General features: G+C 41.8%; 1 protein-coding gene across 2 annotated transcripts in view; it reads left to right on the forward strand.

The window, feature by feature from the left end:
• Positions 1-14,369, forward strand: part of SERPINF2 (serpin family F member 2) — a 45,184-nt gene extending 30,815 nt beyond the window's left edge. For both annotated transcript variants that reach the window (XM_077294474.1, XM_077294475.1), the window contains exons 7-8: positions 6,279-6,483; positions 13,863-14,369. In XM_077294474.1, coding sequence (XP_077150589.1) covers positions 6,279-6,483; positions 13,863-14,188 — 531 coding nt within the window. In that variant the 3' untranslated portion in view covers positions 14,189-14,369. The remainder of the gene's footprint in view (positions 1-6,278; positions 6,484-13,862) is intronic.
• The last annotated feature ends 3,158 nt before the right edge of the window (positions 14,370-17,527 follow it).

The raw sequence follows: 17,527 nt of genomic DNA on the forward strand, positions 1-17,527 counted from the left end.
TCCATTTCATCATCTATCCCCTCTGAAATCCCTGAGTTCCTGTCTGACTATCGTGACGTCTTTGAAGAACCCAAGCTTGGTTCACTACCTCCGCACCGTGAGTGCGATTGTGCTATAGATTTAATTCCGGGTAGTAAATACCCAAAGGGTCGTTTATTTAATCTGTCTGTGCCTGAACATACTGCTATGCGAGAATATATAAAGGAGTCCTTGGAAAAGGGACATATTCGTCCATCGTCATCTCCCTTAGGAGCCGGTTTTTTCTTTGTGTCAAAAAAAGACGGCTCTTTGAGACCATGTATTGATTATCGGCTTTTGAATAAAATCACGGTTAAATATCAATACCCATTGCCGTTGCTGACTGATTTGTTTGCTCGCATAAAGGGGGCCAAGTGGTTCTCTAAGATTGATCTCCGTGGGGCGTATAATTTGGTGCGGATCAGGCAGGGGGATGAGTGGAAAACCGCATTTAATACGCCCGAGGGCCACTTTGAGTATTTGGTGATGCCTTTCATAGGGCCCATCCTGATCGCCCTGGTGGTTCTGGTGAGGGTTCGTTGCCCCCTCCTTGAGGGGGGGGTACTGTTGTGAATTTGGATTCTGGGCTCCCCCGGTGGCTACTGGTGGAATTGAACTTGTGACATCATCTTCCCTGTTCACCTGTTCTGATTAGATCTGGGTGTCGCTATATAACCTGGCTTCTCTGTTAGATGCTTGCCGGTCAACAATGTTATCAGAAGCCTCTCTGTGCTTGTTCCTGCTCCCAGACATCTACTAGATAAGTTGGACATTCGTCCATGTTTTGTTTTTGTATTTTGGTTCCAGTTCACAGCTGCAGTTTCGTTACTGTGTCTGGAAAGCTCTTGTTGATCAGGAATTGCCACTCTGGTATTATGAGTTAATGCCAGAGTCCTAAAGTAATTTCTGGATGTGTTTTGTTAGGGTTTTCTACTGACCATGAAAGTATGCTTTCTGTCTTCTGCTATCTAGAAAGCGGACCTCAAATTTGCTAAAACTATTTTCCTGCTGCGTTTGTTGTTTCATCTCATATCACCGCCAATATATGTGGGGGGCCTCTGTCTCCTTTTTGGGCATTTCTCTAGAGGTGAGTCAGGTCTTATATTTCCCTCTGCTAGCATTATTTAGTTCTCCGGCCGGCGCTGGGCATATAGGGATAAAAAGTAGGACATGCTACCTGGCTACTTCTAGATGATGCGGTAGGTTTAGTTCATGGTCAGTATAGTTACATCTTCCAAGAGCTTGTTCCTATAGAGGCTTATGCTAGTTCTCTGGCCATGGAGATCATGATAGTTGCTGTTTTGATGTGAACTGCCTCCCACCCTCATAGATCTTTTGTTTGATGATACTCCAAAGGTTATCTATAGGGTTGAGGTCAGGGGAAGATGGTGGCCACACCATGAGATTATCTCCCTTTATGCCCATAGCAGCCAATGACTCAGAGGTATTCTTTGCAGCATGAGATGGTGCATTGTCATGCATGAAGATGATTTTTCTCCTGAAGGCACGTTTCTGCTTTTTAAAAAAATGGAAGAAAGTTGTCAATCAGAAACTCTATATACTTTGTAGAGGTCAGTTTCAGACCTTCAGGAACCTTAAAGGGCCCTACCAGCTGTTTCCCCATGATTCCGGCCCAAAACATGACTCCTCCACTTACTTGCTGACGTCGCAGCCTTGTTGGGACATGGTGGCCATCCACCAACCATCCACTACTCCATCCATCTGGACCATCCAGGGTTGCTCGACACTCATCAGTAAACAAGACTGTTTGGAAATTAGTCTTCATGTATGTCTGGGCCCACTGCAATGGTTTCTGCTTGGGAACACTGTTTAGAGGTGGCCAAATAGTAGGCTTATGCACCACAGCAAGCCTTTGAAGGATCCTACACCTTGAGGTTCAAGGGACTCTAGAGGCACCAGCAGCTTCAAATAACTGTTTGCTGCTTTGTAATGGTATTGTGGCAGCTGCACTCATAATCCAAAGAATTTGTCTGGCAGAAACCTTCCTCATTATGCCTTTCTCTGCATGAATTCTGTCTGTGCTCTGTTTCAGTCACAAATCTCTTCACAGTATGATGATCACTCTTAAGTTTTCGTGAAATATCTAATGTTTTCATACTTTGTCCAAGGCGTTGCACTATTTAACGCTTTTCAGCAGCAGAGAGATCCTTTTTATTTCCCATATTGCTTGAAACCTGTGGCCTGCTTAATAATTTGGGACATCATTTTTAAGTAGTTTACCTTTAATTAGAATTACCTGGAAAACTAATTATCACATGTGTTTATTGATTTCAGTGATCCATTGAGCCCTGAGACACAATACCATCCATGAGTTTATTTGAAAAACAAAACGATTAAATCTGTATGACACTTAAATCCAATTTGCATAATAATTTGGAACACGGTGAAATAGCATTTGGGGACATGACTGATTCCTTTTTAAGTATTATTATTTGATCCCACCTGTACTACTTAATGTGCATTACATGCACTTGCCTGTTAGACAAGCAATGAACATGCAGGGATTGCCTACCATGCATGGTAATGCTGTTGCCATGTTGGCTACGGGTATTACTGTAAATGGCAGTCCGCATCACGTCATGGAGTCTTATTTAAGACGCGATGCTTAGCACACTGTGTTCAAGGAGGGTTGCTATAGGTGTTTGCGAGTGACACCACTGCCTCTTTTCCAATGCTACATACTTGCCAATCCCTTGTCCATGATGCAGGTGTGGAACGCCTTCAGCTATCCCTACTCCAGGCCTTGGAACGCAAGCGTAAATACCCAGCCACCCACCCACAGGCCTAAACAATAAAAGAACACATTTGCAGACTGTTTGCCCTGCAAACGTTGCCATTTAGGCTTGTTGACATTGAGGCTTTCCGCAGCCTCATGGCGGCAGCTGTCCCTTGGTACTCGGTCTCCAGCCATCACTAATTTTCCCAGTTTGCTTCCACACCTTACGCGAGCACGTGTCCCATAACGTCACCCGTGCACTGACTGACCACTGGGTGAACCTAGTGAAGGCCTGAACGGCATCGGCCCTTGGGACAGCACATGTGCTACCAACGTCAAGGATTGCGGGCCCTAGTTCCGTCAGGGTTTTCGTCCATCTCCTACACCAGTTCCTGCATCCCATCCTCCTCCTCATCCTCATACTCCACCTCCGAATTGTCATCCATATCAATGGCAAGCTGGAAGCAGTAAGCAGCAACAGGCTCTGCTGAAACGAATTTGTTTAGGTGACAAACTGCACACCGCTGCAGAGTTGTTGAAAGGTATAACAAATCTGTGGCTCTCGCACTGAACCTACAACCAGGCATGGTCTTGTGTGATAATGGCCATAGCTTAGTGGGGGCTCTGAAACTTGGCAAGCTCTCCCACGTACCATGCCTAGCCCACGTGCTCAACTTAGTGGTTCAGCGGTTTGAGAATCTACACATTTGCCTGAGCTACTTGTAAAGGTCAGTTTCTGCAAGTCAGCTAAAACTGACAAGTGGGATGTCAGGTTCTCAAACTTTGAGGATTCAGCCAAGATGGTAAGTGGTGATGACCTCAAAATCCGCTTAACCATCCCATGTGTCTGTCAACTCAAATACTCGCTGCTCACAATTAAACCAGGTGGAGATAGAGAAAGAAAGTACTTGGAGTGATGCTACCCAACTTGGCCTCATCTCATCTTCTCAGTGAGGATTGCGATATATTGAGGAGGAGTAATGGGAAATCATTGCCTGTTCTACAGAGGGTAGTACCCATACCAGCTTCGTCATGTCTGTTCAACGTGGATGGGCTGAAGAGGAGGAGATGGAGGGTTGTCCTCCTGGTGGGGAAGTCTTGCCTGTTGGGAGTCTGGCACTGGCTGACTTTATGTCCTGCTGGCTTTCCTGTGACCCTTGCATTATACAAATTTTGGCCAACACTAATTACTGGTTGTTTACCCTCTCGACCCAGGCTACAAGGAGCTCTTTTCATCTATCCTTCCTGCATCAGAGAGGGCTAGTAAAATGCTGCAACATCAAAAGGCCCTATTCCCACAATTAATGAAAAATTTCCCATCTGACACTGTCGGCAGACGTCATAGATCATTGGGCAACTAAAAAGCAGAGACAAGGGAGATGCACATCAGGTCCATCAGTCAGGGGGACACTATCAAAAGTCTGGGACAGTTTCATTAGATCCTCCCAGCAACCATTCCCTGATGCGCAGGGTAGTCTGACCAGGAAGTAAAAGATTTTGAAGATGGTAAAGAAGTTTTGTCTTCCAGGGTGTATTGCAGTCATTCCTTCTATTTTTTATTTTTTTTGCAGTCCTTGCACTTAGTACATAGGCTTTGAGTCTAGGAGTCCCACTACTTAACAATTTTAACAGAATGTATATGAAGCTTTCCTATATGTCTAATACAGGCTTTATTGAAGTCCCTCTCCTTTCTAACTTTTGGCAGTTTTTGCATTGTGCACATAGACTTTGTGAGTTTGAGTCCTTCCTTCATAAATTAAACAGAATGTGTCTGACAATGTCATAGACCACATGTTAAAATGTAAAAAAAAAAATACATTTAATGGTGGGTGTAGTTTTATTTCCCCTTGCACTGTTATCTATTGTAGTTGTAGGTAGAGATGGGCGGACCCCTGGATGTTCGGGTCCGGTGAGTTTGGCCAATCAGTTTATAAAAAAAAAAGTTTGTGAGCCCGCAGCTGTGATCTGAGGTAAAAAGTTTACCTCCGGTCATTGGCGTCGGCTGATGGGAGTATTCATCAGCCGCTGCCTGCGCTCTAAATAAATTAAATAAATTAAAAATGGGTTCCTCAGTATTTTTTATAACCAGCCAGGCAACACTCACAACTTGGGACTGTAATCTTCAGCTATCAACTTTTGCAAGGTTGGTTATCAAGAATAGAGGGGTCCCCCCCCAGTCTAAAAATAGCAGCCCGCAGCAGCCCAGAAATGATGCATCTTTTAGATGCACCAATTCCGGTGCTTTGCCCAGCTCTTCCCACTTGTGGCAGTGGCAAGTGGGGTTTATATTTGTTGGGTTGTATTGTCTGGTGACATCCAAGCCCACAGCTTTGTAATGGAGAGGCGTCTATAAGACACCTATCCATCGCTAATCTTTTATAGTTGTATGGTAAATAAACACACAGCAAGTATAAAGTCTTTTATTTGAAATAAAACAAAAATACACTTTTTTACTTTTTTTTTTCTTTAAAAATATCCAACAGTTATACTCACCTAATGCCCATACCATTGAAGCCCTCATCGCCTGTGAAAAAACAAAAATAATAAACAACCATATCCCACTCCTGTCCATCGTTCTGTCACACTTCATAATTCATGTCTGGGAAAAATAAGTTTTCAACCTAGACGGTGCCAAGATTCAACTGTCCAGGTTGAGTACCATTGGGAGAATGAGCTGCTGTGGGTGCAGCATCAGTGATGTCATCGACGTTACCGCAGGACACTGAGGCTGCATTCCCAGCCAGGCCCCTGAACTGCAGGTACCTCGGTGAGAAAAAGCCTCATGGTGCAGTGGCTAAACCAACAAGATCAGAAGCAGATTTTGCCGTGCTATCATGCACATGACAGTGCGACAAAGACCCGGGGGGGGTCGAACCCAAACAGTAATGCGGACTTCCTGGTGAAGTCCGTGTTCAGTGTCTGTGCCTGAACAGTAGTTGTTCAATACGGAAGCCGAACTTTACTGTTCGGGTTCGCCCATCTCTAGTCATAGGCAATGGGGAAATCCATTATAATGGAAAGGATGTTCCCTTACATTTTTTTTTTTTTCCTGCAAAATCCATTTTATTTATTTATTTTTTTGTTTTGTTTTATTGTTATTTCAAAAAGTTACATAATACTATGAGAAGATGGTTCTCAACATTTCCCAGCACCTCCCCCACACCAGCCCTCCTGTTAGTCTTCCGAAAAAATGCTCGAGTTCCCATTGACTTCTATTGTACTGGCTACTGGAGTCGAGTCTGTCCGAGCTCCGACCTGCTCGATTCGAGCATTTTAGTGCTCAATAATCACTAATCGCTACTTATTTGTACAATATTTTTCCTATTGTCTGTTGCCATTGTAATATATTACATTATAATATACAGTTCTTTGAAAATGTTGACAGACATAAGTACTACTATTGTCTGTTACACTTTCTTTTTTTTTAAATTTCTGACTAGTAAATTATTTAGAAGCCGTATTGAACTATGTACCAATAAAGCTTGTAGCCAATGGATATTCTGCTTTTTTTTTTTCCTACAAGGTGGCCAGATTACCTTTTAAAGGAAACACAAGTTTAGTTATCGTTATGCCTCTCCAGATGAGCTGGAATCTTTCAAAAATATTGAATAACCTGAACAGAACTGAACTATATAAAAGATTCCATAAGGAGAAACCAACCGCCTTAAAAGTACCCAAACTAAATCTGGATTTTAAACTGGAACTTAGTCATGTTCTATCGAACCTTGGTAAGATTAACTTTAACAGATATGATGTATTATCAATGACGTGGTAAAGCCAACCATACAGTGCTTATTTTTAGTGGACCTATCACTTGAGAAAATATGTAGTGGGTAAGCTATTTAATATTTTATTATGCTTTGCATATATAGCACCATCATATTCCATAGAGCTTTACATTCATTATCACTGTCTTCAATGGGGCTCACAATCTAACTTTCCTACCACATAAAACAAGGGGAGAACATACATACAAACTCCATGCAGATGATGTCTTTAGTGGAATTTGAACCCAGGACCCCAGTGCTGCAAATCAAGTTAACCACTTAGCCACTGTGCTGTCCATTCTAATACACTGAGGAGCAAAAGGGTAAGAAAATTTTGAACGTTTGAATTTCAGGCTCCATATCTCACCATCTGCAACTGCTTCGAATGTGAGACTACCATCTTTTTATATTCAATAATCTCAGCTATCTCCTACTTAAATTTGACTTGCAGCTATTTAGGATATGATTAGTTTTGCAGATTTTGTCTTGTTACTACATTGTTATTATTTTTCTTCCTGAATACTACAAAATTGATAGCCAAGCGAAAGGTTATTGGCTAGAATTGAGAATCAGCCATGAAAAAGATTTCCCAAGAAAAGAGAAACCGAATCATCCAGCTCATCGATAGTGGTCTCTTGGCCAAGAATCTTTTTATAATCTTTTTTTTTTTTTAATTTTTTTTTTTTATATAGCGCTAACATATTCCGCAGCGCTTAACAGTTTGCACACATTATCATAACTGTCCCCATTTGGGGCTCACAATCTAAATTCCCTAGCAGTATGTCTTTGGAATGTGGGGGGAAACCGGAGAACCCGGAGGAAACCCACACAAACACGGAGAGAACATACAAACTCTTTGCAAGAAAACTGCCAAACTGCATTAGGTGAGTGCCATAACAGTTGGAAGAATGCAAAATGAAGTCAGTCATCCATTCAAAAGCCAAGAGGTGGATATCAAGGTCCTTCAGTTCTGGCGAGACAGCAAGGCAGTGGTTTTGGCTCTCATGCTTCGTAATAGTGAGATCACAGTCATCCATGAAATCACTGTGCAATGCACATTACACAAGTCTGGAATAGTGGATTGAAAAAAGATGAAGAATTTTCGACTTCAATATCATCATAATAAGCGTCTGATTGATATGCAAAAGAGGACGAAAAGTGAACAGTAGAAGATTGGAAATAACTTGGAGCGATGAGATGAAAGTCAGTAGACTAGGCTCTGATGGGTACAAATGGGTCTTGTAGAAATAAAGGGGGGAACAAGGGGCTAATGGATCGAGGAATTGGGGGAATTGTCAAATTCGGTGGAGGAAGCCTGATGAGATGGAGTTGTTTCACACTTGACCAGGATCGAAGGTGGTCTATATGCTGAGTTATATGTGAGAATTCTACAAGACTAGTTACTTCATACTATGGGTATGAAAACACCCAAAGCATACGTCGAGATTGGTGAAGAAATGGTTCAATGACCATGAAGTAGAGGTGTTAGGTTGGCCCCCACAGTCGCCAGCCTTAACCCAATCGTACATTTTTGAAGAAAAAAACTGTATACATACCCAAATTTATCGACCAGTATGCACCAACTTTGGGAACGTGTAGAAGAGACATGGGTCACATTTCAGTCGAGACATGATTGATTCTGATCGAGAACATGCCCAGAAGGATTCAGGCAATGTTGAGAGCCAAAAGTGGTTTTACAAAATAATAAATTAAAAGTTTTGATTTTTAGGCGCAAAGCACTATCAATTCAGTGACCATGACAAGAAGCTGCATAGCTAATCATATGCTTCATTGTGTGTGTGTGTGTGTGTGTGTGTGTGTGTGTCTGTGTGTCGATGTGTATACTGATCATGCCTTACCTATTAGAACAATAAAGGTATAGAGGGGTGCTCACTGTGCTCTTTTATGTAGGTGCTCTGGAGAAGAGGATAAGTTAATAAAAATGATAAACTCCGGCACTCTAGAATGTTTACAGTTTATAATGATGCTATAATGATTCTGTCCTGTCTTTGCAGAAACAGACATTTCTTGAAAAAGGCTATTACGCCGAAACGTTGATCTACACCTGTCTGTATTACTCCTTTTTTGAGGGGTCCACTGACTATAGCAATCTTGTTAATTTTTTCAAAATAAACTGTAAACATTCTAGAGTGCTGGGGTTTATCATTTTTATTTACCTATTAGAACAGAATTTTAAACCATGTGTAGATCCTTACACCAGAGGCAACTGAGGGGCCATAGCAGAGATCAAGACCCTACCCACACACAGTCCCAAAACACTGGCCTGCCCCGATGCACGAACAGCTTCTTCTATTGGTGAATAAAGAATAAGCAGGATGCATATTTCTACAATGAAGGCACCTATTAAATTAGCAGAACAGCGACTTTATACCCATATATGTTTAGTTTATCATGCCTGATCCTGATGATCGGTTCTCGGTAAAGGAATCTGTCACCTCCTGGGACTTTTTTAACCTATTAATATGGGCATACAGGTGATAGAATGGTTAAACTAGTCCTACCTGTATGCCAACATGGGAGAGGGAAAAAGGATTTTCACAGTGCTCACCAGAGTATCACAGGACCACAGGTGCAAGGTTCAATGTGGCTGGAGTCCAACTGTAAATGCAGGCAAAAAAGGAAAAACCAGCATCAGGTGATTTCCATAAAATGTTTTGTTTTTTATTTAATCCATTATTTGTAAAAAGTTTAAAAAAACATATCATAGTGTCAAGGGGCAAACCCCCGCACGCCTTACAAACCATGGATTAAATAAAAGACAAAACTTGAATTTTTCTGGAAATCACCTTTTTTGCCTACCTGTATGCCCGTGTCTTCGGTCTTTTTGAGAAATCGTCGTCTTTTATTTCTTTATGTTAATGATTTCTTGCAGGCTCTGGGGAGTGCAGAGCCAGGAAGCAAACTCTGCCTCCAGTCTTTATTTGCATACCACCCCCTCCCATCAGCATCAATGCCCTGTGATGCGTACTGGTGGCCCTGAGTCCCCCACCTGCGCCCTGCAATAAAGCAATTAGACGTACCTTATCTGCCCTTCTAAGGGCATTGGTTTCATCATACTTCTGTGCAGTTGCCTGGAATGACTACCCTGGGTTGGCATTGCAGCTATTCTGCCTCACAATGATGTTGTGGGGTCACCGATCAGACAGGAGTGGGAGCTCCCTCTCTCTCCCTGCCTTCTAAATGTTGCAGTCGATAGATTGCTGAATTTAGGGGGTTAAACAGCTGGGGGCAGTGCGGGCACCACTCCTGACGGTCAGAGCTGGGTCTCTGCTTACATCATTCATCATCATGTAAGCCGAGCGCCTGGCAGCAATTGCTTAGCCACAGCCTGTGATACGCACGATCGCCATGATGTACCTATACGCAATCGGTCGGGAACCCCTATCCGACACTGACTTGCAACATAAGTATATCAAATATTGTGAAAGGGGTTAAAGAAGCACTCCCATCATATTTTTGATCCTCTTAATATATTGCAATTATTATATAGCACTATGCACATACAATTGCTCATTTTGCCTTTTTACCCAGCTATTTTCTTTTTTTTCTCTTCTCTATGTAGAAACAACAAGTTTCTTGTCCCTGCATGATTCATTCTTCTCTTCAATTTTCATCCAGCTGTTCCGCTACTCCCCCCTTCCATAGACTTTTGCAGTGATTTATCCTGTTTCTACATAGAGCTTAAATATGCAAATTCTCTTCAGAGAGGAATAGTACTAGAACTCTATAGCAGCGAAGCAGCTATACTACAACTATACTAGCTGGAAGCAGCAATACTGCAAGTCACTTCTCACTATCAACCCTTTAACGAGTCTTGCATTACTTACGATAAAACCAAATCAAAATCTCAATTTTCAGATGTACAGTAGGATCACTGCTTCCAACACGTGGTGCTATAGAGTTCTAGTCCTCTTCCTCTCTGTAGAGGCAATATGCATATTTTTTTTTCCCAGAGGAGCATTGCACGGCGAATAAGCCTCCTTACATTGGCATGCCAGGGCCGGTATGTCACTCTCTACAAGGAGAAACTTTACCCCTTAGATTACAAAGAGCATAGAATGATTCAGCTAGTCAGTTTTTAATCACATGATGTCATAGACCTGATGGAAGAGAGCACAATTAGCTGAGTAGAAAAGCAAAATGAGCAATTGTAATTACACAGTGGCATGTAATAGTTTGGGCATCCCAGGTCAAAATTACTGTTATTGTGAACAGTAAAGCAAGTTGAAGATTTAAATAATCTCTAAAAGGTCTAAAGTTAAAGATGACACATTTCCTTTGTATTTTAAGCAAAAACTACACTTACATTTTAAAAATTGCAAAAAGGAAAATGGGCCGATGCAAGTTTGGGCATCCTGCATGGATAGTACCTAGTAGCATTTCCTTTTGCAAGTACCACAGCTTGTAAATGCTTTTTGTAGGCAGCCAAGAGTCTTTCAATTCTTGTTTGAGGGATTTTCATCCATTCCTCCTTGGAAAATTCTTCCAGCTCTGTGAGATTCCGTGGTCATGTTGCATGCACTGCTATTTTGAGGTCTAGCCACAGATTGTTAATGATGTTCAGATCAGGGGACTGTGGGCCAGTGTAACACCTTCAGCTTGCCCCTTTGGAGATAGTCTATTGTGGATTTGGACGTGTGTTTAGGATCATTATCCATTTGTAGAAGACATCCTCTTTTCAGGTTCAGCTTTTTTACATATGGGTTTATGTTTGCATCAAGAATTTGTTGAAATTTCATTGAATCCATTTTTTCCTCAACCCGTGAAATGTTCCCTGTGCCATTGGCTGCAACACCACCCCAAAGCATAATTGATCGTCCATCGTGCCCTTCTTTCTCCACACATACCTTTTGATCGTTGTGGCAAACAAGTTCTATTTTTACCTCATCGGTCCACAGTACTTGTTTCAAAAATGCATCAGTCAGGTTGAGGTTTTGCATACTTCTGATGCAGAATTTTATGGTGAGGATGGAGAAGAGGTTTTCTTCTGATGACTCTTCCATTAAGGTCATGTGTGTGCAGGTGTCTCTGAACAGTAGAACAATGTACCACTATTTGAGTCTGCTAAATCTTTCTGAAGGTCTTTTGTCAGTCAAACGGGGGTTCTGATTTGCCTCTCCAATTTTATATGTAACTTTCACTGAAATTTTGCTTGGTCTTGTAGACCATATCTTGACCTCCACTGTTCCTGTTAACTACAATTTCTTAAATACATTTCGAACTGAGGAAAGGACAAATTGAAAACACTTTGCGCTCTTCTTACAGCCTTTTCCTGCATTGTGGGCCTACACTATTCTCATTTTCAGAGTGAAACCTTGGTTCAAGTTATCTGAGAAAATATCTCCAATGGTGCCCAAACTTTTGCTTTGGCCTATTTTCCATTTTGTCCTAAAATACAAAGGGAAAATGTCATCTCTAACTTTAAGGGTATGTTTCCATGGTCAGGAACCGGCAGCGCTTTGGACGCAGCACATGTCCGCTGCATCCAAAGTGCTGCCGGCTTTTGAATGCAGGCGATTCCACATGTGATCACTGAACTGTGCAGAATCACAGCGCCCAATACATTGGACGGGAAATTTATTTTGCGGAGATGGAACATCTCCGCAAGTTATATTGACATGCTGCTGTCTCGAAAGATGTGCCGCATGTCTGTCTCAGCAGGGACACCGGAGGCATCCCTGCACGCATAGTGGAGATGGGATTTCTTCAAATCCCATCCACTATGCTGTAACATCTGGCCGCTGTGGGTTTGACGCTGCGGATGAAAGCAGCGTCAAACCCGCAACGCTTATTGACCGTGGAAACATACCCTAAGGCTTTCAGAGATCATTTCTTCTCCAACTTGCTTAACTGCTCACAATAATAGTAATTTTGACCAGGGGTGCTCAAACATTTTCATGTCACTGTAAATATGTAAATATATAATATAACGGGGCATCATCCGTTTCAGGGAGGGCATACAGCCCATGTCTAAATTGCACAGACCAATCAGCAGCTGCTTCTTTTGATCATGCAGTGTGACAATCAAGAAATGAGATGGAAGAACAGCTCACTACTTCAATCATTGCCTTATTTCCACTTTTTATCTACTAATGAATACAATTTCAGCCAAAAAGGTGTTCTCCAATTCAATGTGAGTGGAGCATGTGTTGTCTGGTCTGGCAGAACTGGCTGTGTGTGTGTGGGTGGTCTTCGCAGCATAGTAATATGAGTAGAATTGCATTTGAAGCTGTGAGGAGTGAGAATAAACACTGAATTCAACTTTGAAAGGTTGGAATGGAATTTTTTTTTTTTTTTAAATGGGCACAGTACACATCATTTTTACCATTTTGTAGATGAAGCAACTTTGGCAAAAGGTAGAGCAAGCAGGAGGATGAGAAACCAGGAGGTAAAAAGGGAGGAGGTGGATAGGCGTGAGGTAGATACTGTTGTCCCTGCTGCATTAGTATGTAAACAAGCTGCAGGTTTAGAGGGTCTACTTGGAAATGAAAAAAAAATCAATCTATGGTATGTAAGCTCTAATATTGATAATTTTAAGATTTATTTATTTATTTTCAGATTTTTTTTTACCAAAACAGATAATTGTTCTACCTCAGATGGAGTTTTAGTTTGAACTCTCTAAATGTCAACCTATGATTTTCTCTCCTAGTCTTACTCTGAACTTAAGATTTGCTTATTTCAAGTCCCGTGCTATATATATATAAAAAACATTTTTGCCACCCCATCATCCATTCACTATCCTTGTAAAATTCTCTTACCTAGATAACAGAAGCAGATCTGAGAACATTTATTTTGATTAAGACTTAGAAAGATACACATCAAAGTTAAAATAATTTATAGGTAAGAGTATATCAGGTTGTAGACAGTATCTTTCCAGACCTGTCGGGCTGCAGAGAAATACTGTACAGGGTTTACACCACATGATCTGTGGCTGAATACAACCACCGATTGGCTGTCGTTTAACAGTCTGCTTAGAAAAGCAGATGCACTTTCCATAGACATTAGAACAATTAGTAATTGATTAGTCTGAGTGCCTAGGTTGCTGCTGTTCTCTGCAGCACATTTCCTGTTTACACATCATAATGTGCTGTCGAGAGTGATGATTTTTTTTTTTGTTTGTACGCAGGCTAAATGATCATTGCACCTGATAAACATGCGTTTTCTTTCAGTGACTAGCAGCTTGATTACACGGCACGATTATAGGGAAATAAGTGTTCCAAGGAACATTTACTGATGATACTCATGCAGTGTAATTGCACTCTTGGCTATCTCCGCATTCTATACAGTGTGTTTTATTACATATCTATTCTTTACTTTAGGACTTGGACAGCTGTTTACTCATCCTGATTTGAGCGGAATTTCTGAAGAACCATTGCGTGTATCCAGTGTTGAACATCAGTCCACGTTGCTGCTGAATGAGGAAGGCGTTGAGGCTGCTGCTGTCACAACCTCAGTCATGACTCGTTCATTTTCTACTTTTAGCATCAATCGTCCATTTTTATATTTCTTGTTTGATGACACTACTGGCCTGTCCCTATTCACTGGCTATGTTCGCAACCCAAAACCGGGTTCTGAAAAAAAGAGAGGGGAACAATTCTATAGCCCAGAAGATAAGCCCATTACCAAGGGTTCCATACCCAAATAAGAAGTGCTGACTGAAAGAAGAGGTAGCTCCTGAATCCTGCAAGGGGTCATCTTGATCCAGCTCATGGAATTTGTTATGAAAGGACTAGTAGGCAACATCATCTCTTTGGAAACAGTAGTATTTATCCTTTGTAACCAACTTGTATCCATTTTTACCTGTTAAATAAATCTGTTTAAATGTATTTTTATTGGGCTAAATTGTTTATTTTGCAAATTATGGTATATACGGTAGTAGCTGCTTCTTTTACACTTAAGTCAAGTAGTCATGGTGGTACTGGATGGATGTAAGGTGAAAGCTTCAACATCTTGGACTCACAGTTGTTGGAACTGAACTTTTTACACCCTGCACTTTTACTTAAAAGGGTTCTCTGGAAATGGGGATAGGAAGCGATGAGAAATATTATTAATAATATCGGCAACTTGATGGATGAACACTCTGTAGGAAGATCGATCTTGTGCAAGACTAGCTAGGTTTACCAGGTTCTTCTACGCTGTTTGATACAATCAAAAATAATCAGTCGCTGGTCTTCCAGTTCGCCTTTTTTCCTTCTGTTCTTCCGACCATGATGTCCTTCTCTAGTGAAATAATTTTCTAAATACCCAAATAGCAAATCACACTCATCTAACTCGCCCCAGCTTTGATTATCATTACAGAATGAAAATGAGCCAAGAGATGCATGCTTTGTGGGTGCGCAAGTAGGGCTCCAAACCAAATTAAAGAAGTATAAAGGACTTGGCACTCCTTACATAAATGTAGGCAAGCTACAATGCCATTGTTTTGTTTTCGATACACCTTTTTACTACAGTAATCATTTTCTCATGAAGGTGTGATTTATATAAGACAAACATCATTCGATTATTCATGGATTGTTACTTCAATAAAATCTAAATTTGCATTCAACACAAGGAATGTCAAGTCCTTTTATACTTGTAGAATTACAATGACTGCTGTCTTGTTACACTGACAGAAAACCTATCCAAGAATGTTAATAGGACCCATTTCTGTATCCCTACCTTCGTATGTAGAAAGATGTGCTCTTAGGGTACAATCACATTAAGCGACGCTGCAGCGATATAGACAACGATGCCGATCGCTGCAGCGTTGCTGTTTCGTCATTGTGTGGGCGCTGGAGAGCTGTCACACAGACAGCTCTCCAGCGACCAACGATGCCGAAGTCCCCGGGTAACCAGGGTAAACATCGGGTTACTAAGCGCAGGGCCGCGCTTAGTAACCCGATGTTTACCCTGGTTACCAGTGTAAATGTAAAAAAAAACAAACACTACATACTTACATTCCGGTGTCTGTCGCGTCCCCCGGTGTCCGCTTCCCTGCACTGTGTAAGCGCCGGCCGTAAAGCAGAGCGGTGACGTCACCGCTGTGCTCTGCTTTACGGCCGGCCGGCGCTGACACAGTGCAGGGAAGCAGACGCCGGGGAACGCGACAGACACCGGAATGTAATTATGTAGTGTTTGTTTACCCTGGTTACCAGTGTAAATGTAAAAAACAAACAAACACTACATACTTACATTCCGGTGTCTGTCGCGTCCCCCGGCGTCCGCTTCCCTGCACTGTGTCAGCGCCGGCCAGCCGTAAAGCAGAGCACAGCGGTGACGTCACTGCTCTGCTTTACGGCCGGCGCTTACACAGTGCAGGGAAGCGGACGCCGGGGGACGCGACAGACACCGGAATGTAAGTATGTAGTGTTTTTTTTTTTTTTACATTTACACTGGTAACCAGGGTAAACATCGGGTTACTAAGCGTGGCCCTGCGCTTAGTAACCCGATGTTTACCCTGGTTACCAGTGAGGACATCGCTGAATCAGCGTCACACACGCCGACTCAGCGGGTGAGCCAGCGACGAAATAAGGTGCTGGCCTTCTAGCTACGACCAACGATGTCACAGCAGGATCCTGATCGCTGCTGCGTGTCAAACACAACGATATCGCTATCCAGGACGCTGCAACGTCACGGATCGCTATCGTTATCGTTGTTAAGTTGTTCAGTGTGAAGGTACCTTTATTAGTGGATAAACTGATCTAATCTGGAGATACCAGGACTGCTAAGGTCACTCACACTGCAGCCCACCTTGTCTATCTGATCGAATACTAGAGAAAACGGGTGCGTGCAAATGTAGGTAAAGGCTGCGCAAAATGCTGTCCACCCTGTCTATCTGATGTAATACTAGAGATACCATGTGTGCTGAGGTTAGAAGAAACTGCTCACACTGCTGTCCACCCTTTTTCTGGTCTAATACTGGTGATACCAGGAGTGCTGAGGTAAGGAAGAAGCTGCTCACACTGCTTGCACACTGCCTTTTTGATCTACTAATACTGTAGATTTGAGGAGTGCTGAGGTAAAAAGTGGCTGCTCACACTGCTGTTTACATTGTCTCATCTAATACTGGAGATACAAATATTACAAATTGCAAGGTTTTTTTTGCCAAAACAGCTATTCCCTGTCCGAATGAAGTGATTGCTTGTTAAGTCAGCTCTGTTTGGCCTTACCATTTATACTTTTAGTTTCTTGGGTACTAGGTGGGAATAATAAAGTTCCTGTTTTCAGCTGAATTGTCAATATACCTTGTATTTCGAGGTCAGAAGCAGACTGTTTAATATATTCTTGTAGGTCAGTCGGGAGATGACAAGAACATTTTTAAAATTACTCTCTGACTTTTCAATAACATATTTGGTCAAAGTTTTATTTTATTTTTATTTATTTTTTTTTGCTCTCATTAAATGTTTTGGAAAGGGAAATGTTCTCTATGGAAAAACATTTGAAATGCTCCACTGCTGATTTCCAAGGTTGCCAATTTGAAGTCTTATGGGATAAAAAAATAAGAAACTATTAGGTGCTTTACAGCAGGAAAATTATCCCTTTTTGGGGGGGCCACATAATTGGGTTTTAAGTTGGTGGTAACTGCTGACATTACCTCACGAGAAGTGTCCTGTGTTCCAGGTGCCCAAATCAAAGATGTATATGATAGGGTATCAAGACTCTTCAATGTTACAGACGTCAATCCATGTCCACTAATACATGTAGGAACAAATGACACAGCAAAAAAAGCCCCTGGAAACTATATGCAGATACTTTGTAGACCCAGGTTGGAAAGTGAAGGAGCTGGGAGCACAGGTAGTCTTCTCAATCTTTCTAGTGAATGGACAAGGAACAAGAAGATTGAACATGATTCTACAGGTGAACAACTGGCTACGTTGATGGTGCCATCAGCAACATTTTGGGTTTCTTGACCATTGAGTGAATTACCTGTATGATGGACTTCTTTGCTAGAGATGGGTTGCAGGCTGCAGCTTACAAAAACAGGAAAACATATTTTAAAAACTGA

Source organism: Ranitomeya variabilis, chromosome 3, assembly GCF_051348905.1.
Source record: "Ranitomeya variabilis isolate aRanVar5 chromosome 3, aRanVar5.hap1, whole genome shotgun sequence".
Classification (NCBI taxonomy): domain Eukaryota; kingdom Metazoa; phylum Chordata; class Amphibia; order Anura; family Dendrobatidae; genus Ranitomeya; species Ranitomeya variabilis.